Raw genomic sequence first — 25,020 nt, 5'->3', positions numbered from 1 at the left:
CCTGAGTTTTGATCAGTTCCCCAAAAGGAAGGCCTGCTTCTCATTACCTTTTACGTAAAAGCTGTTGTTCAGGAGGTGCGCGGCAGTTTCTGGACCGAGTGGTTTCTTTGTTGATTATTCGTAAGACTGCTTGGTAGCAGATGCCAGTCACGCTGGTTTGTAACGCATTTGTGTGTACCCACGTCGCTCTCTCACCCTGGGATCTTGGAGGCTGGGTGTTATTTTACCGCATTGACTTCAGATCTCCAGGTCTAGCCTGGAGACACTAACTCTGCTGCAGAGTCCGCTTGTGATGGTGTGATTGCCAAACACTTGTCTCTACAAGGGCCCTGTGTGTGTTCTTCCCCTGATTTTATCGTGGATCACAGGCACGCTACTCTAGTGCAGAGAAAGGCATTGGGTGTTGTATAGAGATAATGAAGGCGTAAAAGGAAGAGAAAGGACCAAGTCCAGGGTGGCTTGTGTATGGGGCCACAGTGACTGGGGCCCTAATGCCATATACTGCATGCTTTTGGTTCATGCCTCTTGAGTATTCAGTATGTTAAAACACCTCCCTCTGCGTATGCATTTGTTCACCCACAGACTGCATATACATGGCTCTTATATACTGTGTGCTGTGCTTAGTCACTCAGCTGTGTGTCCATGGGGGTTGTCCAGGCAGGAACACTGGAGTGGGTTTCCATGCCCTCCTCCAGGGGATCTTCCCAATCCAGGGATCGAACCCAGGTCTCCCATATTGCAGGTGGCTTCATTGCCGCCTGAGCTACCAGGGAAGCCCAAGAATACTGGAGTGGGTAGCCTACCCCTTCTCCAGGGCATCTTTCTGACCTAGGAATCAAACTTGGGTCTCCTGCATTGCAGGCGGATTCTTTACCAGCTGAGCTACCAGGGAGGCCCTATATACATTGTAATTAGCATTAAAAAAAGGTTGAAAAGGAAGGATGACTGTTCTCAAAGGAGATTATGGAGATAATTACATAGCTATAAAAATTCACTAATATTATTCACTCAATTATGCACTTAAAAATGGGTGAATTTTCTATTCTATAAATTAGGCCTTCATAAAAAAGTCTAAAAAAGGAAGGATGAGATGGAGATGGAATTTTCAGTATCTAAACATCTCAAAACCTATTATAAATATCAAGAACCCTTTTACTCTCACCTGAGTTATGGAGAACTAAATACTTGTTACTAAGAGCAGTGTGGTTAAACATGGAATCTTAAATTATTTTAATCACTTAATTGTTTAATTAAAAAGAAAGCTCACTTTAGGAGTGTAATTACCACTCTCTATTGCTTTTGCCGGTGCTTAATTATCAGCGTTCTCTTTAGTCTGTAGTTTCTTTGCAAGGATCTTTTTCAGGGAAACTTGATAACATTTTAAAATTTCTTTAGCCAGGTGTGTGACACACATGTGTACACACGCACACACCCTACCTTTCACTTTGCAGCACACATATCCTGAGAGCCTGTGATCTCCGTACTGTGAAATTTCCATTTTTCCCTCAGAGGATTAGGTGTGGGGACCACATTCTCTTCCCTTTCATGGCTTTATTAGTGCCTTTCACTAGGGGAATTGCATGCAAATACTTTTTGGTTTGTTTGTGCTGTATTTTTATTATAATTTTTTATCTGTCCACTTCTTCAGGACACACACCTCCTGAGTCCAGGGACTTCAGTTCATTGTGGCCTTGCTAGCACTTTGACCCATTCCTAGCACAAATTCTTGGTTCAATAAATATTGTCAAGTGAGTGAATCAACCTGCATATTAAATTTTAGCAATAATTAATGCTTCTCAATTTAAAAATAAAGATAAATATATGTAGAAGTTCTGTTCTTAATTCCTGCCCACACTGAGATGAATGCACTCACCTTCGGAGACCACTACCTGTGAGTGGGTGGACTGTGAGGAGCAGGGAGGAGGTGAAAGCTTGGGGCCACTAAGAAATATGCTTCACTGGGAGATCAGACTCTCTTCCGGCATCTGGATCAGATCCATTTTACCAGTGGGCTCCCCCATAGCTCAGGGGGTAAAGAATCTGCATGCAATGCAGAAGACATAGGAGATGCAGATTCGATCCCTGGGTTGTGAAGATCTCCTGGGGAGGAAATGGCAGCCCACTCCAGTATTCTTGCCTGAAAAATCCCCTGGACAGAGGAGCTTGATGGGCTACAGTCTTTATGGGGTCTCAAAGATTCAGACACAATGGAGCGACTAAGCACACACGTACTTTATCAGTATCGTGTTTCTCTGGTGGCTCAGTGGTAAAGAATCCGCCTGCAATGCAGGAGATGTGAGTTTGATCCCTTAGATGGGAAGATCCCCTGGAGAAGGATATGGCAATGCACTCCATTATTCTTGCCTCCTAAATGGAGGAGCCTGATGCGCTACAGTCCATGAGGTCACAAAGAGACACGACTGAGCGACTAAGCAACAGCAACACAACAAATCCCTCTTTAGAACATCGTGAGGCATTCTTGAAATACAGTGCAAAGGACTGCTGGTGGTGTTTGAGGGATTTTAAGATTGAAAGCGTGACACTGTGCTCAACCACTGACTCTCCACAGCAGCAGGGCTGGCAGGGACCGGGAAGTACTCGGGTGAATTGCATCATTTTGGTTTGTTTTGAAGAACTGCCCTGCAGCTTGGGTAAAATCCAGTTCGTTCAGTTTTTTTATGACCAGTTTTATTGAGGTGTAATATAGGCTAAAATTTACCCTTTGGAGATAAATAGTTGTCTTGAGTTTGAGAAACAGTCATGCAAGCACCACCACAGATCATGATATACACTGTTTCTTATCACCCACCAAAGTTCCCCGTTCCCTTTTGTAGTTGTCTTCTTTCCCAAGCCACCACTGATCTTATTTCTTCCGTCCAGTTTTCCCTTTCCTAGAATGTCATAAAAGATGGTATCAGACAGTATATAGCCTTTTGTGTTTTGCTTCTTGCACTTAACGTTTTTACGTCGATATCCATGTTGTTGTGTATATTAGAAGTTTATTCCTTTTTATTGCTGCATGGTGTTCCATCATATGAATGTACCCTATCTTTACTTGACTTTCACTTTTCATTAAAAGCTATTTACTGGTTTTGGGAGAGTTGGGTTAAGTTTTTGATGATTTTTGAATACAGCTTTCATAAACAGATATGTTTCAGTAGTATGGATATCTGTTTGAATTCTTTTTCGAGTGAATGCCTATAAGTGGTGGTGTTGGGCCGTATGGTAAGTATATGTTTAAATGTATAGGAAACCGCCAGACTGTCAGCAAACAGGAAAGCTCCAGTTGCTCAGCACCCCTGCCCGCACTTGCACTGCCCGTGTTTTGCACTTGCTTGCTTGGTTTTGGTCACTGTAGAAGAGAGCTGGTTTCGTCCTGAGTGTCAGGGTACGGGCACGGTCTTCTGTTCATTTTTCTCTTCTTGATTCTTTACTTTTCGTTGTCACTTCTCCTTTTCTTGAGGAAGTCTTCCATCTTGCTTTTCCTCTTCACTGGCTTCATTTGTATAGACCGTGGGATTCGTGCCTCATTAAATACCGTTCCAGGTCTCTCTCTGCACATTTGCGGTGGTTTAACAGCACTCTGCTCCTTGCTCTGCCCTTACCGTTAGATCATGAACTTATGGGTGGGCCTTGTTCTGATAAGAACCAAGAGCCACTTAGGTAATGCTCTCTGTTGCTTGGGTTGTAGAGGATAAGAAAAATAGAATCAGTCTTGAAAAAATTATTTTAAAAGACTCTAATTTATAATCTTTTGGTGTATTTTTGGATCTAAGAGAAGCCTATTTGTCAGATTTTCAGTTCTGAATTGGGTATCAATTGGCAAAACCCTGTTATTGATATTATTATTTAAGCTACTAATATGAGGGCTTTTAAATTGCTTGTTAAATTGGCTTCATTACTATGTGTTCTTCATTGAGTTTGCCACTTCTGAAGTGTCCGTTGAAATGTCTCCTATTGAAGCAGTTAGGTTTGGTTGGGCTTGGTTTCAAGTTCTGCCAATTTTCAAGCTCTCTCCAAATTCAGTTGTAAGTATAATTAATGTTTTAGATAATACTAATTTTTTCTTGTGACTTTGGTTGTCTTGGATCATATCATTTCATTGGTTGTATTATAAAGATTTGAATGTCTTGTCTTAAAGAAGACATAAAGAATGAATGAATTGTCTTGCTCCGAATGCTAGTAATCCCCTCTTCCATCCCTGTTAAACAGTGCTGATCTGGATCAGTCTGGGTTTCAGTTTCCAGAACTGTGGACCTGAACAAGTTGCATTTTCCTCATCAACTTGGAGGAAAGCTGGAGTGAAAATGCTTACTGTCTAATATCACTGGGGGCTTCTCAGGTGGCGCAGTGGTAAAGAATCTACCTGTCAATACAGGAGACTCAAGAGATGCAGGTTCGATCTGTAGGTTGGGTAGATCCCCTGGAGGAGGAGGAGTAAATGGCAACTCACTCCGGTGTTCTTGCCTGGAAAATTCCATGGACAGGGGAGCCTGATGGGTATAGTCCAGGGTGTCACAAAAGAGTTGGACACGATTGAGTGACTGAGTGTGCCCACACACACATAAGATCATTGTGAGCATTGCTGATGATGTAAATGAAGCAGTGAACACAGCACCAGATGCATAGTAAAATTAGCAGAGTGTGGCTGGCTGGAGTGGCTTTCCAACCAGCTCAGGGTAAAATCCAGGGTCCTGGCAGGGACCAGCGGGAACTTGCCTGATTCGACCTGCTCCTCTCGAAACTCATCTCCTGTGGTTCTCTGTCCTGCCTCTCCAGTCACACACTGGACTCCTTGTGGTTTCTCTGTCTCCCTGAGAGAGCTGCCCGCCTCTGGACCTCCTGCACTTGTTCCTTCTTCTGTGGGCAGGTTCCTTTTCTCTCCATGTCCACTGCACGCTCCACCCCCACTTTCTTCCTTTCCTCCTCCACCCACTTGATCTGAGGGAGGCTTTCCTGTTATGCAGAAATGGCAGCCTGGCTCTCAGCAGCCACCTCTTCCCCTCAGCTCTTGTTCTTTCCCTTACCATCACTCAATATATTAAATATTTTTTGGCTTATTGTCAGTCTTTTTCAAGTGGAACATACATTTCATGAAAGCAGGGACTCTGTTTTGTTCACTGATGAATCCCTAATGGCTGTAATATCCCCTAGGACATAGATGCCAATAAACTTTTATTGAATGAATGAATTATTAAAGATAGCAAAGAAAAGAAATTATAATTGGTTTGTATACATATGTTGTGTGTAAGAGAGAGAGAGAGACTGTGTGTGTGTAATAAAGTTATACTTTCTAATAGTTTCTAATCCAGATGGTGGAATTAATCAATTACAGAAATCTCTCCATCTAAACAGTTTTGAGAAATAGTGTAAGAGGTAAGAGACCAGGTTGTCGTAATCGGATTTCTCTACTCTCTACTCACTCAACTCTGTGATTCTTCCTTTACTTTTAATTGAGGAAAGCATGATACTTTTATTTTTGATAAGAGACTGTTTTAAGGATATAATGATGTGATTATTCTTTGTGTGTTTTTAAATTGGTTGCAGATCCCTAGAGGTCATCAACATTATTACCCATAGCACCTTAGAATGATTTGAGTTTTCTTATCTGCTTGGAGGAGGTGTAATTGTTCTTTGGCTAGATGATAGATATTTACTGCTTCTTATAGGTATAGACTTGGGAAATGCTTTTAAGGGTTGCGTTATTTAAAAAAAACCCACTGGCTTGATGTTTTGGGACCAGGGGAATGATAAGCTGTGTGAGATGCCTATTTAAAAGAGAGTTTTCATAAGTGAAATTTCCTTCTTGTAGTTGATTGGTCCAACTATTTCTCTGATAGGTGTTGTTTTGTATTCTGAAAAATTTGTGTTGATTTGGTGACTTATGAATAAGCACAGATTGTTAAACAGGCTCTGTTCCAAGCAAGAAATGACACAGGAAGATATGTATAAGGTTTCCTCGGTTTTAAATTATTGTGTCTTTAGGCTAACCTTTTAATTGTATTTTGTGTCCTAAAATAGCTTCTGCAATATGCACTTTCCCCAGGTGGGATGATATTTTTACTGGCTATTAAATCTCTCTCATACTATCCCTCTGCCAGTGAAGTCCTAAATATACTTCAGGTATTCTATTTCTACAGATAATTTCCAGACAAGGCAATCTTTACATGTAATAATGATGGACAGGATATTTGAGGCTTGGCAGTTGTTTTCAAATGTAGGTACTGGTTAAGATATCTCTGTGTGTGGTTTAACATGGGACCATTAAGCTCAGCTGTGTGAAAACATGAACCACATTCCTTTATATCTAGTGTGTGGGCTTCCCTGGTGGCTCAGAAGGTAAAAGAATCCACCTGCAGTGTAGGAGACCAGGATTCCATCTGGCTCAAAAAGATCCTGTGAAGAAGGGAATGGCAACCCACTCCAGTGTTCTTTCCTGGAGAATTCTGTGGATAGAGGAGCCTGGTGGGCTACAGTTCATAGAGTCGTAAAGAGTCAGACACGATTGAGTGACTAACACACACATACCTAGTGTGTATTGTTAAGACTCAGGAATTTCCTTCAAAATCTGGACATTTGAGTGGATGGCCCTGGGACTCTTTAATTGGATGGACTCAATGCTGACGTCCCGTCTTTCTCATCCCTTTATCAAGTCCTGTCAACTCAGCATCATTGCTGTTTCTCAGTCCTCTTTTCTCTACTAAAACAAGAAGACAGAAGAGTCAGAAGACAGATCTGAACAACAGTCTGACGACTTCAGCTGATTGGCATGTATAGAACCCCGAACTGCAGAACTGACTGACTGTGGCTAGGCAATAAAGAGTGCTGCCATTCCTCCTTCAATAAAGAGGAAACATGAGGATTTTCCTTTTCATTTAACCATTAGGAGTCAAGATAGAACTCAATAATGTAAAGATAACTAGACAATCCCATTGCTTATAATTTTGTTTATTTACTGGCTGTGCTGGGTCTTCAGTACTGCCCAGGCTTTTCTCTTGTTGCCGAGTAGGAGGGCTCTCTCGGGTTGCAGCATGTGGGCTTCTCACTGCAGAGGCTTCTCTTGTTGTGGAGTGTGGGCTCTGGGGCTCGAGGGCTTCAGTCATTGAGGCACTGGAGGTCAGTGTTGCAGCTCCCAGGCTCTAGAGAGCGGGCTCAGTAGTTGTGGAGCATGGGCTTAGTTGCTCTGCAGCACGTGGGATCTTCCTGGATCAGGGATCTAACCCATGTCCCCTGCATTGGTAGGCAGATTTTTTACCACTGAGCCATCAGGGAATTCCCCCCCCCCCCTTTTTTTTTTAAGAAATTAAGCTCTATACCTCTAGGAAAGGGACTTCCCTCGTGGTTCAGTGGTAAAGAACCCACCTGCCAAAGCAGGAGGCATGAGAGACACGAGTTTGATCACTAGGTCAGGAAGATCTGGAAGAGGGCCTGGCAACCCACTCCAGTATTCTTGCCTGGAGAATCCCATGGACAGAGGAGCCTGGCAGGCTGCTGTCCATAGGGTTGCACAGAGTCAAATACGACTGAAGTGACTTTGCACACACACATGCACCTCTAGGAAAACCTGTGTATCACAGAAGAACTCAAGATAGAAATTAGGAAGTCTTTTGAATTAAATGGTAATGATTCTGACATAATGATTTGACATAAGACTTGTGGGATGCAGCTAGTCTGAAAATCAATATCCAGTTTTCCATGTCAAGAATCTAAATGAAAAAAAGAAACTTAAACCCAGAGGGTATAGGAAGAAGGAAAAAGTAACATATGAAACAGGAATCAGTAAATAAATCAACAAAAGTTAATTTTAGAAATATTAAAAACTAATAAACCCCTTAAGACTGATCAAGAAAATAAGAGATAGAGCATATTACCAATATACTATTCCATATTGAATTGGAAACTCTGAGCAGTAAAGGAAGAAAAAATACTTATTTTAGAAAAGATGAATGTATAAATGAACTGTGGTATATCCACACTATGGAATATTATTCAGCAACAAAAATAAAACAGCTATCAAGACACAAAAAGGCATGGAGGACATTTAAATGCATATTACCAAGTGAAAGAAGTCAGTCTGAGAAGGCTACGTAAAGTGTGTTTCCAACTGTATCACATTCTGGAGAAGGCAAAACTGTGGACAGTGAAAAGATTAATGATTGCCAGGTTTAAGGAGGGGAGAGGAGGGAGGGATAGGTGGGTGATTTTTACAACACTGAGACGATTGTATATGAGTAGACACATGACCTTATGCATCTGTCCAAGCTAATAGAACTATACAATACAGAAGTAAATACTAAGGTAAATTATAGACCTTAGTTAATAATAAATGTATCAATAATAGTCCATCAATTATAAGTATATTAGTGTAGATCTTAATAACTAGGGATATTGTATATAGGGAGGAAGAGGAGATATGAGATTATACTTTTCAATTACTCTGTATGCCTAAAATTGCTCTAAAAATTTCAATCTGTTACCAAAAAAAAGAGAGAGATATAGAAAGTAACCATATTCATAGCTAGAAAGAGAACAATATGAAGCTGTTCTCAGATTAATTTGTAAAGCAGTTCGCAGTCAAAATCTCCACTGCTTTTATTTGGAGGTGGGGGTATTAGACTTTTGAATTCTGAAATTTACATGGAAGAACAAAGAAAAAAAGGAATTAATCTGAAGGACCACAGCAAGGTGGGGGCTTATGTTATTGGATATCAAGACTTACTACAGGTCTATGTAGGAAATAATTATTATGAGATACTGGCACAGGTATAGTTAGATAGAGATCTTAGGAATGGAAATTATATATCTGATACAGGTGAAGGTCATTGGGAGTTAGAGTAGGTCTTATCAATAAAAAGTGCTTTAAAGTTTGGTTATCCATATGGATAAAAAATAAAATATCATACCCACCTCAAACCATAAGTAAACAATTCAGGATAAAGATTGTGAAAAGCAAAACTTCAGAGCTTTTCCAGGAAGATGTATGAGAATGTATGTGTGACCTTGAGGGTTTTAAACCATACCCCTGGGATAAATGCCACACACAAACACACAATATGCAAAGAAAAATACTTATAAATTCAGCTCATTAAATTTTTTATACATGTGAATCTTGGTACCTTAATAGAAATCTTTCTTTTTTTAAGGCTAGATACTGGGTGAAGAGATTTACAACAAAAATACAAAGAAAGCATTATTATTAGATTGTTTAAAGTACCATTTCCAATAAATAAGAAAACAACTCTGAAGCTATCATGCTAAGAGAATAATGGATCAATCCCCTTTCACAATTTCAGATAGGCACATGTTAGAAAAATCTTGCAATGGTAGGTGCAGGCAAAAATTGCACAATAGGAAATTATTGGCTGATGTTAGATATATTAATTAATATATCTACTTTGAAGAACAATTTGGCAATACCTTGTGAGTCAAGTGTAGGATTCACCTAACCTGCAAACCAATAACTCAACTCTGAGATACGGTGTTTCTCAATGGGACCTTACTGGTACTTTGGGCAGGGCAAGCCTCTCTTCTGGGGTGTCATTCATATCTCTGAGTCACACCCACTGTGTGTGCGTTATGTCTCCTACTGTGGTCATTCAAGCATCCAAACATTCTTCAGACATTTCTGATCACTTCTAATGGGGCTTCCCTGGTTCAGATGGTAAAGAATCTGCCTACAATGCAGGAGACCCAGGTTTGATCCCTGAGTTGAGATCCCCTGGAGAGGGAATGGCAACCCACTCCAGTACTCTTGCCTGGAGAATTGCACGGACAGAGGAGCCTGGCGGGCTACAGTCCATGGGAGCACCAAGAGTCAGACGTGGCTGAGTGACTAACACTTTCACTTTCTAATGGAGGAGTCCATGGCTGATTGAAAACGCTGAGAGAAATTGACTTATGCATCAGAAGATATGTCTAAGAATCTCCTTTAAAGCTTTGTGTAACTATGTAGTTGTAAAATATGGTAAGCGTCTTAAGGATCCATCAGCAGGAAAATCAAATTGTGGAATCTTCTGAAAATGGAAATAGGATATGACTGTTAAAAATCTCTCTAATAAAACTACGTTTATCATTGTGGATAAAGTTCTTGAAAGAAATGTTGACTTAAAAGCATGGCTCAAGGACGTACTGTCTAAAATGAGGAGTATAGTCAATATTTTGTAATGTCTGTAAGTGGAAAGTAGCCTTTTAAAATTGTATAAAATATTTTAAAAATTGAGGAAAAGGATAGAGGAAGATTATTATGTCCCTCAGGTACCTCTGAATTGTTTGACATGATAAAATAAATATGCATTACTGTTAAAAATATAAAAGTTTGGGGTAATATACAATTTATATAAAGCTTGCAATAAAGTTTCTAATTATGAAAAATAGTACTATGTTACATACCCCTGAATGACCTCTAACAAAATAACTGTATTATGATAAATATAATTTACAATAGTGGTTCCTTCTGACAGGGCATGAGGGGAAAGTCATCAGAAAGAACTGCACAGGTAGTGTTGTTGCAGCTAAGTTTTTATTTCACCAGTACCTTGGTGTTATATAATTTTCTATACATATTCATAGGGCTAATTTTTTCTTTTTTAGAAAGTTATGAAAGAAAACAAAGTTTGAAACAAACAAACCAGCAACAAGAAGGGGTGTAGGAATACATAACCACTGCTGAGAATATCTGAGTGTTGCTATGAGGTCCAGAGATCTGAAAATGATTATGAACTGAGGTGTGTATATAAACAGTGTCAGGGTGAAATCAACAAATTATTCAATAAACAGAACAATTAATAACGTAAATTCTTTAGATCAAGGAAAATCAGGAAAGGTTTAGAAGACCTTAGGGTAGGAGATATAATGTTAAAACCCACTTAGTATTTATTTAATGTTTGCAAAGCACTTTGATGGTATGATCTCACTGGATCCTGACACAGAATTTGACAATAAAACAAGAGACGCACATGTAGAGAGAGGACATGTGGGGATAGGGGAAGGAAGGTATGGGATGAATTGGGAGGTTGGGATTGACATAGATGCATTACCCTGTGTGAAATAGATAGCTAGCGGGAACCTGCTGGGTAGCACAGGGAGCTCAGCTTGGTACTCCGTGACGACTTAGAGGCGTGGGATGGTGGCCGGGATGGTGGCCGGGAGCGCGGCTCAGGAGGGAGGAGATGTATGTGTACACAGCCTGAAGAAGCTCACGGCCAGAGGAGCCTGGCGGGCTGCAGTCCACAGGACCACTCAGAGCCGGACACCACTGAAGCGACTTGACGGGCACGGATGCATAGCTGATTCACTTCATCCTACAGCAGAAACTAACACGATATTGTAAAGCAGTTACTCTCCAGTTAAACAAATGAGAGATGGCACGTGAGGAGGGACTGGTACTTGACGTGGTGCTGAGCTCCTTAGTTTGTTCGTTTGATTTCCTTTCTCTAGGTGCAGTTAAAGTGAAAACACAAGAGTGCTGAAGAAATTTGCATTTGTGAAACCTGAGGGTCAGTGTTCATGCTGACTATAGAGCATTGGAAAGCTACCAGAAATGATGAGCGCCTGGTAATCACTGTTGCCTTCCCTCCCTTCTCTCTCCCATTTCTCTTGGGATAAAGGGGACATCCCCAAATTGCAGACTGTTATTTAGGTCACCTATCCCACTCCAGTATTCTTGCCTGGAGAATCCCAGGGACGGCGGAGCCTGGTGGGCTGCCATCTATGGGGTTACACAGAGTTGGACACGACTGAAGCGACTTAGCAGCAGTAGCAGCAGCAGCATCCCTGCCAGAACTCCAGACATTGATAAAAGATGGTAGAAACCCTTGGGTAGGGTAAAGGTCCTCATGGTCTCTGTGTTCCCTGATAACACTGAGATTTTCTTTTCAGGATGTCCAGCATCAGGCTGGCCCAGCTTTTACTGTCAGAGCACCACCTGCCCCTTTAAGTTGAGTTAGGCCTCCTTAGCTGTTAGGTCTCTGGTTCCTCTTGAATGCTTCTGGATGGGAGGATGCTGCTCACAGTTCAGCCTGGCCTTGAAAGTGATGAAAGAATGAAAGTGAAACGTGAAAGTGTTGGTTGCATCTGACTCTTTGCGCCTCCTTGGGCTGTAGCCCAGCAAGCTCCTCTGTCCATGGATGTCTCCAGACAGGAATACTGGAGTGTGTTGCCATTTCCTTCTCCAGGAGATCTTCCAGACGCAGGGATTGAATCCATGTCTCCTGTGTTGGCAGACACATTCTTTACCTTCTTGACCCTCACCTACCTTCTCTGGTGAGGGAAGCCCATAGAATTCCACTGATTTAACTGACCTTTTCTCATCTCGTTTTCTTCCTACACTCCCTGCAGACCCACCCACTTATTGTTTTTTAAGTTGAGCTGACTCTTTTCATGTTTATACTTTAAAAAATTTTAACTTTGAGATTTCATTTTTTTCTTTCTTTTTGGTTTCTCTTTTTTAAAGAAAAATCTGCTTTGTTTTCTTTCAGTTACTCTTGCTAAAAACGAATCAGAATAATTTAGACAGTCTCCATTTCTTCCGTATCTGTTCGTTTTGACAGCTTTTGTTAAAGCATTGGCATTCTTAATAACATTTCTATGTCAGGGATTCCAAAGACTGCCCCCAGGTCAGGTGGCTTTCTAGAAGGACTCAGCATTTGGTCATGCTCATAGCTATGATTTCCTAAGGGAAAGGATGCTCAGCAAAATCAGTGAAGAGAAAAATGCATAGAAGAAAAATGCATACAGATTCCCCTGTAAAGAATCACTTAGGACAGGTTTGATTCCTCTAATGAGATGTGATGGCACCTGCGAAATGTTGTCTACCAGGGAAACTCATTAGAGAAGTATTTTTCTGGCTACCCAGAATTTAGAGGGTAGTACACGGATCTCTGGATGTAAGGGAGGGCTGAAGAAATAGACTAAGTGGACCGAAATTGGAGGCTCTGTCACAGCCAACATTTTATCTCACAAACAGGAGCATCTCTGGCTCTGCTGTCACTGGACTGGCCTCCAGGGTGACAGTCCCTGTTGTCAAAAGCATCTTCATCCTTAGATGCTCTGCTGGTGTTTAACTCTTCACTTCACCGCAGCTGCCATTGGAGAGGTTTTTGAAGTAGATTTGTGTTGGGAACTGGTCACATAGGCACCCTCTACCTAGCATATAGTACATGTCCAGACTTTTAGATAGGAAGCCGGTATTCAGCATAAGACAAATGATTTGCATACATGGTTTAGGGACAGTGAGATGCTCCTGTCACTCAGGATGGTGGGAAGCATCTAGGTTCCTAGATGCTACCCCAGGAATAACCGTGCACGTAGGTCTTTTCAGTTCAGTTCAGTCGCTCAGTCGTGTCCGACTCTTGGCGACCCCATGAACTGCAGCATGCCAGGCCTCCCTGTCCATCACCAACTCCCGGAGTTCACTCAAACCCATGTCCATTGAGTTGGTGATGCCATCCAGCCATCTCGTCCTCTGTCATCCCCTTCTCCTCCTGCTCTCAGTAGGTCTTTTAAAAGATAGCAATCTCAGACCTGCTACTTCTGCTTTTCTGTGCGATTTCTTTATTCTTTTGGAATGGAGTGTTAACCCAGGGCTCATTTAAAAACCATGTATACCTTTTGGTCTTCTGGTCATTGCAGGGCAAGATAATAACTGTGGATATGCTGTCAGTTCAGTTCAGTTCAGTCGCTCAGTCGTGTCCGACTCTTTGCGACCCCATGAATCGCAGCACGCCAGGCCTCCCTGTCCATCACCAACTCCCGGAGTTCACTCAGACTCACGTCCATCGAGTCGGTGATGCCATCCAGCCGTCTCATCCTCTGTCGTCCCCTTCTCCTCCTGCCCCCAATCCCTCCCAGGATATGCTGTCAGAGATGGAATTAAAGTGAAAATACAGTTATCTGATGCTTCAGATAATCTTGCCCCTTCCTCTCCTTTCCTTTAGTCTTCTCCAAGCACGGACTATGAATTAGGAGTGATTGGTAAAGAGGTAAGAAATTCTGAGATTTTTTTTTTTTTTCTGTAGATGAGATTTTTAAGAGAACAGTCATGTTGGCAGGGCATGTCATTAACCAGAGGAGATAGAACCTACTTCTCTGTTTGTTTGTTTTTTTTTTTTTTCTTTCCAAGAACATATGTAGGGGGACTAAAAATGCATCCAGTCCTTGTGGTTGATCTCAGTTATAGAGAGGTTTCTGTCTCCATGATATTGTCGTTTTCATTTAGTTGCTAAGCTGTGTCTGACTTAGCATGGATTGTGGCTTCCAGGCTCCTCTGTCCATGGGATTTCTGAGGCAAGAATACTAGAGTGGGTTGCTATTTCCTCTCCAGAGAATCTTCCTGACCCAGGAATTGAACCCACATCTCTTGCATCTCCTGCATTGGCAGGTGGATTCTTTACCACTGAGCCACCAGAGAATCCCATCTCCATCATATATATATATATATACTTTTAATAGATGTCTGGTATGTGGAATAATTTTCCTTCCCTCAACTGGCTTACAGATTTAGTAACAAGTTAGATGATAGATTGGGAAGATTTTAGAAGAAAAAAGCCAATTGACTGTTAATGCAGAGAAATCGTTTGTTCTTTTCATGAAACTGATTTGGAGACCTTTCCATTAAGGATAATATCTTTTAGATAAATGAGATAGGGTTTTTTCTGCTACAGTTCAGTTCAGTTCAGTCGCTCAGTTATGTCTGACTCTTTGCCATCCCATGGACTGCAGCATGCCAGGCCTCCCTGCCCATCGCCAACTCCTAGAGTTTACTCAAACTCATGTCCATTGAGTCAGTGATGCTATCCAGCCATCTCATCCTCTGTCGTTCCCTTCTCCTCTGGCCTTCAGTCTTTCCCAGCGTCAGGGTCTTTTCAAATGAATCAGCTTTTCCCATCAGGTGGCCGAAATATTAGAGTTTCAGCTTGAGCATCTGTCCTTGCAATGAATATTCAGGACTGATTTCCTTTAGGATTGACTGGTTGGGTCTCCTTGCAGTCCAAGGGACTCTCAAGAGTCTTCTCCAACACCACAGTTCAAAAGCATCAATTCTTCGGTGCTCAGCTTTCTTTATAGTCCAACTCTCACATCCATACATGACTACTGGAAACACCATAGCTTTGACTAGATGGACCTTTGTTGGCAAAGTAATGTCTTTGCTTTTTAATATGCTGTCTATGTTGGTCATAACTTTTCTTTCAAGGAGCAAGCATCTTTTAGTTTCATGGCTGCAGTCACCATCTGCAGTGATTTGTTTCTGTTTCAAGTATAATTAAATATACCTAGGGGTACAAACTCATCCTGTTCTATCAGAATGCTGAATAATCCTTCTTTAGAATTTTGTTTGCCTTTATCTTTCACCATTAGATAAGCATATACATCATCAGATTTTTACTTTTATTGAATTTAGTTTAGATTTCCCCCCCGCCTATTTTAAGAGAATATATTGGGTTGCCCAGAAAGTTTGTTCAGGTTTTTCCGTAACATCTTATGGAACCAACTTTCTGGCCAACCTATAAATAGGAAATTTTCTTTCTACTGGTAAGAGAAAAGAAACTGCAGTTAACTAAAAAGAGACCTCAGTAATATTGGTAACACATTCTGACTTGTAATAACTGCTTCCTGCTCTGTCATTGGAATTGATACTTATATTGTGAAAGGAAACCCTTTTCATCACATTTACACTAAAGGAGAGCTTTGAGAATCACAGTTTGAGTCAGTGTCACTGAATAACTCTAATGCGCATGATGGTAACTTACGCTCAGAACGTCTTTCCTTGCTCGTGTTTCTCACTCAGTGAGTGGTTGTGGTCCAGGTTCAATCAGAAACTTTTGAGCTGACATTTAGAAGGTTAGCTCTTCTTCCATCTGGCCAGTCGCTAGCAGCCAGCTCGGGTGGATGTCTGGGTTAAAACCATGATAAATGGAACTTCCATTAGGCTCCTTGGCTTGGGGCTTGTTTCCTGTAAAAACTTTGTCCTGACTTTAATGGTTTGATGAAGCAGAATACTTACTTTCATTCAATAAATGAAAACTGAAGTTTAGCAGGTCGGGTAGCCTAGGTATCTTGTTTTGCGAAGAGATTCTGCTTCTAGGGTTGATGGTTTGCAAAGCCTGGGTTATGTTTCAGCTTGTGGCCCATTGGGTGATTGTGAAAATAGCCTATGAACTTTTTTCATTGTAGAAAATGGAACAGGTGTTTGTTTTTAAATATCCTTTGAGATGAAGAAAACTCAGTATATTTTATATACTATATTTTATGTATGTATTTTATATCTAATATATATATTTATACCTGATACTATTTTTATATCTAATATATATTAGATATATTTTAAATATATATATTTTAGATATTTATATCTGATATATATATTTTATATCTAATACTCAAGTTGGATTTACCTCACCACCATTTTCTTCAAATATTAGATTTACTCTAATAAGTTTCTTTTATTCTGAACAATGCATTATGATTTGGTGGGATGACATTTTTAGGCATCAAAGAGACCACAGGCCAACATGTATTATAAGCTTTATGTACACTTTTAAGATTTACTTTTTTTCCTGGGCACATACCTTTTGTGTTTATATGTTTGCGGTTCTGCACACCAGGCATTGGACATTTGGGGAAATTGGTAAAAATGCTTTTGTGAAACTTATTAAAATAATTCTGGTTCCAGGTGAAATTGAATAAAGCCACTCCAACCTGTTTTCCCCAATGAACACAAACATGAATCTGGATGAAGTGCCAGGTGAAGCTGGTTGAGATCTCTGAAAAGTAAATATTAGCATGTGGACTAGGGAAGAATTGTTGCTGTTTAGTCTCTAAGTCATGTCTGGCTCTTTGGCAACCCTGTGGACCGTAGCCTACAGGCTCCGTCTGTCCATGGTATTTCCCTGGCGAGAAGACTGGAGTGGGTTGCCATTTCCTTCTCCAAGGGATCTTCCTGACCCAGGGATCGAACCTGTGTCTCCAACATCGACAAACGGATTCTTTACTACTGAGCCTCCAGGGACGTGTAGGGAAGAATATTAGTATGAATCATCACTAAACTAGAGGTGGGCTTACAATTTTTCTCTCTGCTAATCCCCCCAGCTTGAAATCAGTGCAGTCCAAAGTCTAGAAGTCAGTGTTGGAACAGAAGTCAAGGAGACCCTTCTAGTTCTGACTCAAGGAGTAGGAAAGGGAAGCCTTAAAGCTTGGAGAAAAGAGAGAAATCTCTGATCTTTTTTGGTCTCCTTTTCCTCAGTTTTGTTGTGCCCCAGCTCCCTGACAATCTTGTGGCAGAGGCAGCAGCAGCAAGAACAGCTGGCAGTGGGAAATTGCAAGAGCCAGGGCAATAAGTTGAGGGACCATCCTGTCGGTAAAGACATCATTATGAAAGGCAGGGCTGCAGTATGGCTTGCTTCTTGCACCCCAGTCCTCCTAGTACACTGGTGCAGTCATAGAAGTGGGTTGCTGTTGACTGATGAGGTAACAGGGAGTTCCAGGGTACTAGAAGGTGTCAGAGGAGGCCAGTGAGAAGGAGCTTGGGATTGATCCCATAAATCTATTTGTGAACTCCTAGGCTGACTACAGTCTGCATATGAATGGATCTGATCCTTCTTATTCACATAGCAAGCGAAGGTGGAACTGACTAATAGAAATTCACTCAAGTCCCAGACTTATCTCTACATGGTGCACACCCAGTGCAAATCTGAATGGCTTTGCATAGCTTTTGAAAATGAAACTGACATGGGAACTAGAACCCATAGAAGGTAGGTTGGAATTAATGGCCAGAAGCTGACCAAATCAGGTGCTTGATAATAAATAATATCAACATTCACCATATATTTAAATATGGCACAGGATTTTATAAGAACATTCAGGATGTTCAGGATATAATTCATATTGGCATATGAAGTAGTACAGAAATCTCAAGTCACATGGGAACAGACAGCAGAAGACAATGAAAAGATGACTTTATGGAAACTATTATAAAAGTGCCCAAATGAATAATCTTCAGTCCTGAAATAAAAGTTAGAATAGGAAGTATCGGTAAAGAAGTAAGAAATATAAAGTAAAAGCAAATGGCAAATTTATAATTTAAAAAATAGCCTCTCTACCTTGTGCCCCCACCCCACCAAAAACAAAACAACAACCTCACTCTATGGATTCAATAACAAAATGGAAACAACAGAAGAAAGAACTGGGAAACTTGAAAATAAATCAGTATAAATTATCTACTGTGAATATGGGAGAGGCAAAATATTGTAGAGACCCTAGAACTATTGAAGGATTGCAAAAAGACATAATGTTTGTATGATCAGAGGCTCTGAATGAAAGAAGAGTGTGTGGCTAAAAAAAACTCCAAGAAATAATGGCTGAAAACTTTCCAAGTTTGGTGAAATAAATAAACCTATAAATTCCAGAAGCTAAGCTAATCCCAAACAGATAAAAAATATATACACTGAGTCACATCATAACTGCTGCAAATTTAATGACAAAGACAAAATCTTGAAAGCAGTCAGAGAAAAGTGACCTTATCTATAGGAAAACAGTGATTGAAATGACTGAATTTCTCATCAGAAATCACAGAGGGCAGAAGGAAACGTCACATCATGTTTAAAGTGCTGAAATAGAAGTGTGGAATCCTGTATCCAGTGAAAATACCCTTGAAAGTGAAATGAAGACAATCTCAGATGAAGGAAAACCAAGAGAACAGACCTTCTAAGAAATAGCTAGTTAAGGAAATTCCTTGGAAAAACGGGAAATAATACAAGAAGGAAATTTAGAATATCAAGAATGGAGGAGGTGGTAAATATAACAGAATTTTTTTCTTAAATTATGAAAAAATGATTCATCACTGAAATACCAAGTAAAACACTGTCTGATGGGAATTTTCAGTGTATATATATATATATATATATATATATATATGTATAAAACAAGTCTGTGAAAAGGAAATGATGAGGAAACCTATATGGTAGTATGGAAGGCAGAATAATCTACTTCCTGTCCCCCACAAATGTCCACATTCTATTACCCAAATTCTGTGAATATGGTACAGTAAATGGCAAAAAGAACTTTGTAGATGCGATTATGGCTGTAAATCTTGAGATGTACTGTCCTGATGGAGCCAGTTATATCACGAGTCCTTAAGAATGGAAGAGGAAGACGGAAGAGAGGATCAGAGAGATGTAGAATTGAGGATGACTTTCCGTACTCTTGGTGGCTTTAAAAGTGGAGAAGAGGGCCCAGGCATGTGGGCAGCCTCCACAGTTGCAAAAGGCCCTCCACGGTCAGCCAGCAAGAAAATGAGAACTTTTTGGTCTGGAATGACCGAGAAACAGATTTATCTCTGGAGCTTCCAAGAAATTATGCAGTCTTGTCAACACCTTGGTTTAATTTGATGAAATATGTATTAGACTTTTGGCCTCCAGAATTGAAAAATAATGAATTTATCTTAATAAGCCACTAAGATTGTAGCTTTTTATAGCAGCAGTAGGAAACAAACACCTGTGGTTTGGTTTTTCTATTCCGGTTGGAGTGCTGAACTATTGATTCCAAGTAAAGGGTAAAAGGTTAACTTTGCATGTTGTAATCCCTAGCTATACCAACCACTAAAAATTGACACAAAAGTATAGCAAAAAGAATGATAATTTGAGTTAAAATGGAACGCTAAATAAACCTAACCAATGCAGGAAAGGGGAACTAGAACAAGCAGTAGAGGAAACAAACAGCAAACAAAATGCTCGACCTAAGTACAGACATATCATCACATTAGATATTAATAGTCTAAAAAGTGAAAGTCGCTCAGTCTTGTCCGACTCTTTGCGACCCCATGGACTATACAGTCCCTGGAATTCTCCAGGCCAGAATACTGGAGTGGGTAGCCGTTCCCTTCTCCAGGGGATCTTCCCAATGCAGGGATTGAACCCTTACTAGCTGAGCCACCAGGGAAGCCATTAATGGTCTAAACCAACTAAAGGATAGAGATCCTCAGATTGTATTTAAATAGCAAGAAGACAACTGTTTTAGTTGTAACATGTTTGCAGATAACAACAGGTCTTCAAAATACAGAAGCAAAAAATGATGTAACTGATAGGAGAAATAGACAAATTCACAATTATAGTTGAAAAGCAAACACCCCTCTTTAAGTAGCATAAGGAGTAGAGTATAAAAAACTAAACCATTAACCAACTAGATTAACAGACACCTATATAACACTCCGGGCTTCCCTGGTGGCACAGTGGTCAAGAGTTCACCTGCCAGTGCAGGAGATGTGGGTTCCATCCTGGGTGGGGAAGATCCCGTTGAGAAGGAAATGGCTCCAGTATTCTTGCCTGGGAAATTCCATGGACAGAGGAGCCTGGTGGGCTATAGTCCATGGGGTCATAAAAGAGTCAGACAGGACTTAGCAACTAAACAACAGCAACAATGTAACACTCCATTAAAGGCAAATAGACTAAAATATTTTCAGATGAATGTGGAAACAAGCATTTTGGACCTATGTGCAAGTTAAACTGTAAGATGTGAATTAAATAATGTATTTGTGTCCTGCTAATGTGAAGTATGTTTATGTTTATAGTAGCATTTTTAAAAGCAGCAAAGAATTGTAAAACATTTTTAAAATTTAAAGCTGAATGACCCAATATTATATAATTGAAATAATGATAATTTTAAAGCTGGATAACATTGTATTAAAAATTTACTCTTTGTGAAGCAGTTTTCTAATCGTTTTATATGGACAAATTCATTCAGTTCTCACAAGAGCCCTGTGAGGTAGTTATGGTTAAATTTATGTATAAAATGGAAATAAAACCAGTACAATATTGTAAAGCAATTATCTTCCAATTAAAAATAAATTTTTAAAAAGCTGAAAAAAATGGAAACTGTAATGAGACACAGAACTCTAAAGTGACTTAAGATATCAAAATATGACTTTATGATGGTATCATCAGTAAGAATGAAAACATAGCTTTTCCTGACTGCCCTTTCTCTGCATCAGATACTCAGACACTGGGACTTTATCTTATTTTGTTTTTAAGCTGGGTGATATATTCCCTAGTGAATAGGTGAAAAAGTTGAGATTTAGTCTGATAGTATACCTGAGCAGAACATAAAAAATTAAAATTCCAATCACGGAGTCTGTCTCTAGGATCCAAGGGCTTCATCTCTGCATTGCCTATTGAAGATACCAAGTTCATCCTTCGAGCTGATGGTCATCAGTCCAGAGCTGGAGGACTGTCACCTAGTCCTGATCTTCAGCAGTGACCTCCTAATGACTAAATATCCCGGGCTGGGTACAAATGCATGGTGTCCTTGATTTTGGAAAATGCTTTTTATCATAGCTCTTAGCCTTTTTTGTCATTAGACAAGTGTGACACGTGAGTATTGGCCAGCTTAGACTGACTTGACCACACTGTACTTTTTCATATTGGAAAGATTTATCAGGAGGCACTTGACACATCGAGTGAGGGTTATTTGATTTTAATCTGATTTCCTAATGAGTCCAACCTATTATATCTTAAATTTCTCCCCTTCCTGCATAGCATTCAGCAGACTGTATGATATTTGTTTGTGAAGCATTCCTGTCACTCACACCTGTTTGTGGGAAACATTTTCTCTCTTTCATTCTCCAACTGAAGCTCTGAAGTTTGCTTTTCTTAGGATTTCCATTGTAGAATCTTCCATAGTTCTTCTGGTCTGGAACATTGGACTAAGGGCAGACTCTCACTTTTATAAATGTTTTTCTCTTTAGTTACTCTTATTTTAATATAAATTTTGAAGATACTAGATGGAATCCTAGTTGATATGAGCGTGTATTTGTCCTTCAAAATGCACACTTAACTCTAGAAAGGAAGAGGATAAATTAAAGCAGGATTGGCAAACTATAGTCTGTTGCCTGTTTTTATAAATAAAGTTTTACTGGGACCACAGGTACGCTTTCATTTCGGTATCATACATGTCTCCTCTGGTGTCATAACAATAGGATTGAGTAGTTTGAACTGTCTGACTCTCAGTCTATAATATTTACTAACTGGCCTTGTTCAGAAATTGTTTGCTGACTCTGGGTTTAGAAACAGAAAGGCATTCCCTTGAACATAATGGTTAAAAGATGCTGTTATTTTTCTAGTAAATGTCTTTTGCTCTGCTTTCTTTTGAGAGGAAATAAGAAAGAAGCCCTCTTTTGTAATTTTTTATTTTTATTTTTTTTTCCCAAGATTTATTAAGGTATAATTGACAAGTAAAATTTGCATGTATTTAAGATATATGGTGGTCAGTTTAATACACATATATATTACAAAATTATTACCACAATCAAGTTAATATCTCCCGTCACTTCTTGTACTTGCCATTTTTATGTTTGTATTTGTGTAGGGGGATAGAAACCTAAAGATCTATACCCTTAGCAAATTTCAAGAATACATGGTGATTATAAAAATAAAAAAGACAAAGAGATGAGTGCTGTTGAGGATGTGGAGAACTGGGAACTCTTACTTACTATTGATGGGGATATACATTGTTATGCATGCTAAGTCGCTTCAGTTGTGTCTGACTCTTTGTGTTCCTGTGGACTGTAACCCACCAGGCTCCTCCGTCCATGGGATTCTCCAGGAAAGAGTAGGTGGCCATTCCCTCCTCCAGGGGATCTTCCCAACCCAGGGATCGAACCCGGGTCTCCCGCATTGCAGGCAGATGCTTTACTCTCTGAGCCACCAGGATAGATTTTCCCAATTATTTTTTTGTAGATGTTACTGATTAGATGTTTTGGTCTTGATCACTTAGTGGGAAGAGTAAGATTCCTTGAGTCACATTTCCTACTTTGATGTGCTCTGACAGCACAGAGAAGCTTCATATCCTTTCTCCGTGTCTTCTGTTTCCTAGGAGTCACTGAGTGTCCCGCAGAGACATACTCTTCCCCAGAGGGACTGCCTGTGTCTTCATGCAGCCATGGACCTGGATAAACCGTCTGTCTGGGGCTCATTAAAACAGCGGACCAGGCCTTTGTTGATCAACCTGAGCAAGAGGAAGGTGAAGAAGACCTCGAGCAAAGCCCTGGACTTACGGGCCCAGCATCACCTGGACCGCCGCCTGAGCCTGTCCGTCCCGGACCTCCTGGAGGCTGAGGCCCTGGCCCCCGAGGGGCGGCCTTACTCCGGCCCCCAGTCGTCCTACACCTCGGTGCCCAGCAGCCTGTCGACGGCCGGCATCGTTCCCAAGAGCAGCAGTAGCTCTTTGAAACAGTCTGAAGAACTGGATTGGAGTCAGGAGGAAGTGGGCCCCTTCCACGTGATAGAAACAGACTCCGAGGAGACTTTCACCTCTCCCACCGAGGACAGGAGAGCTTCCAGCAACGGCACCCTGGGTCTGCCCCAGAAAACGCCCCCTGGAGAGGATGCCCCCGAAGGGCCAGAGGTGAGGCCCGGCCTGGGCGCTTTCCCGTTTTTCTATTTTTCTTCTTCCTAAGTGCCTGTAGTGCCCTTGGAAATTTTGGTTAGGATTTATTTTTGTGGTTAGTTTGGACAGAGAGGATGTCATTTATAACCATTTAAATGAAGGTAATATTGATTGTACCCAGTGTTCCCCTTCATTTGGGGGTTGACCTCTGTGTATCTTAAAAGTATTACAGATGACCTTCCTAGAGCACTTTAAGGCATTAAAAGCCCCGTTGGACGTGTTTTCATTTTTCCATCTCCTGGCAAAGAAATCAAGAGCATAACTTTTCCTTTAACTTTTTGCTGAAATGTATGTCTGATTCTGTCTCTCTGTCTCCTCCATTGCCCGGTCCTACCCACAGACAAAAATGCACATTCACATTCCTAAAAAATGTAAGAATATATGTATCTCCTCTTGACTGCCAGATAATTAGACTCTGTGCTCCCAGTGCAGGGGCCTGGGATCAATCCTTTGTCAGGGAACTAGATCCCATGTGCTGCAAGTTAGAGTTTGCATGGTGCAGTTAGAAGATCCTGCATGGTACGGCTAAGACCAGTGAACTCAAATAAATGAATGAATAAATACCAGATAATCTAAAAACAAGCTGAACCCTGAAGGAAACAAATTCTTATCCATTCAGGAATTTTTATAAAGCCTTAGTATTTCTTTATGATAAAATAACCAAATATAATTATGAGACAAATACTACATTTCTCGGATGAATTTAATTTAAATGTAGTTATGAGGTTACCAAGCTATGATTTGGATAATCAATTTGATCAGTTATTTTTTTAAATATCTTCCATTAATGGCACATGAAATAGGTTTCAGTGTTCAGGTAATGGCTTAATTTTTCTATATTTGAGATTAGTATTCTAATTGTGTGGAAAACTGGTTATTCAACTAGGATTTTTGATTTTATTTCTAGAACCAAAGCCTGTTATTTATGCCATATGTTCGGATTTCATTGGAGGATGGGATTGTGGATATTTGAAAGCCTTATTTTTTGGGAAGTATTACCAGTTAGGATACCATTGACCATTAAATGATACCTATTTGTTTCATTACCATTAACATTTATGAAGCCCTTTTTGTAAAAATTTTGTGATTTTTTTTCTACTATTATTTGTGAATTTGAAATATGTTTCCATTAACCAAAATATAAATTGAGTTATTAAACATAATTCATAGTTCAGTATGAAGGAGGTAAGATGTTAAATTATATACTCAGGTTAATCTTATCTTCTTGCTATTTATTTACTGACGAGGAAAAAATAAGTGGGTTCCTTGGCCTTGACAGGCTAACAAACTCAAATTAGAATAAGTTGTTTTAAAAGTTGGTGCTGTTAAACTGTTTCACTGACTATACATATTTAGTGCCTACTCTATCAATCCCACGGACAGAAGAGCCTGCCAGGCTACAAACCATAGAGTCACAAAGAATCGGACACGGCTGAATCGACTTAGCACACACGCACTATCTGGGGCACCGTAGAGACTCTGTTGTAAAGAAGAGATGGTTGAGAACGTAACTCTGCCTTCAGGATTCAGCCCACTGGGACATAGCTTTGCACGGCATTAAGTGTAGCGTAAGAGGTAGACAGACAT

The 25,020-nt window shown here is 40.3% G+C and overlaps 1 protein-coding gene across 7 annotated transcripts in view; it reads left to right on the top strand.

Moving 5' to 3' along the window:
- Positions 1-25,020, top strand: part of MCTP2 (multiple C2 and transmembrane domain containing 2) — a 259,662-nt gene that overhangs the window by 36,287 nt on the left and 198,355 nt on the right. For 5 of the 7 annotated variants that reach the window (XM_059879251.1, XM_059879252.1, XM_024982273.2 and 2 more), the window contains exons 2-4: positions 11,437-11,553; positions 13,935-13,979; positions 22,861-23,391. In XM_059879251.1, coding sequence (XP_059735234.1) covers positions 11,506-11,553; positions 13,935-13,979; positions 22,861-23,391 — 624 coding nt within the window. In that variant the 5' untranslated portion in view covers positions 11,437-11,505. The remainder of the gene's footprint in view (positions 1-11,436; positions 11,554-13,934; positions 13,980-22,860; positions 23,392-25,020) is intronic. The other 2 variants (XM_005221777.5, XM_003587542.5) reach the window with 2 other exon arrangements.

This window comes from Bos taurus, chromosome 21 (genome assembly GCF_002263795.3).
Source record: "Bos taurus isolate L1 Dominette 01449 registration number 42190680 breed Hereford chromosome 21, ARS-UCD2.0, whole genome shotgun sequence".
Taxonomy (NCBI): Eukaryota; Metazoa; Chordata; class Mammalia; order Artiodactyla; family Bovidae; genus Bos; species Bos taurus.
The sequence above is the reverse complement of the archived record's forward strand: the minus strand, read 5'-3'. Positions and strand labels throughout refer to the sequence as shown.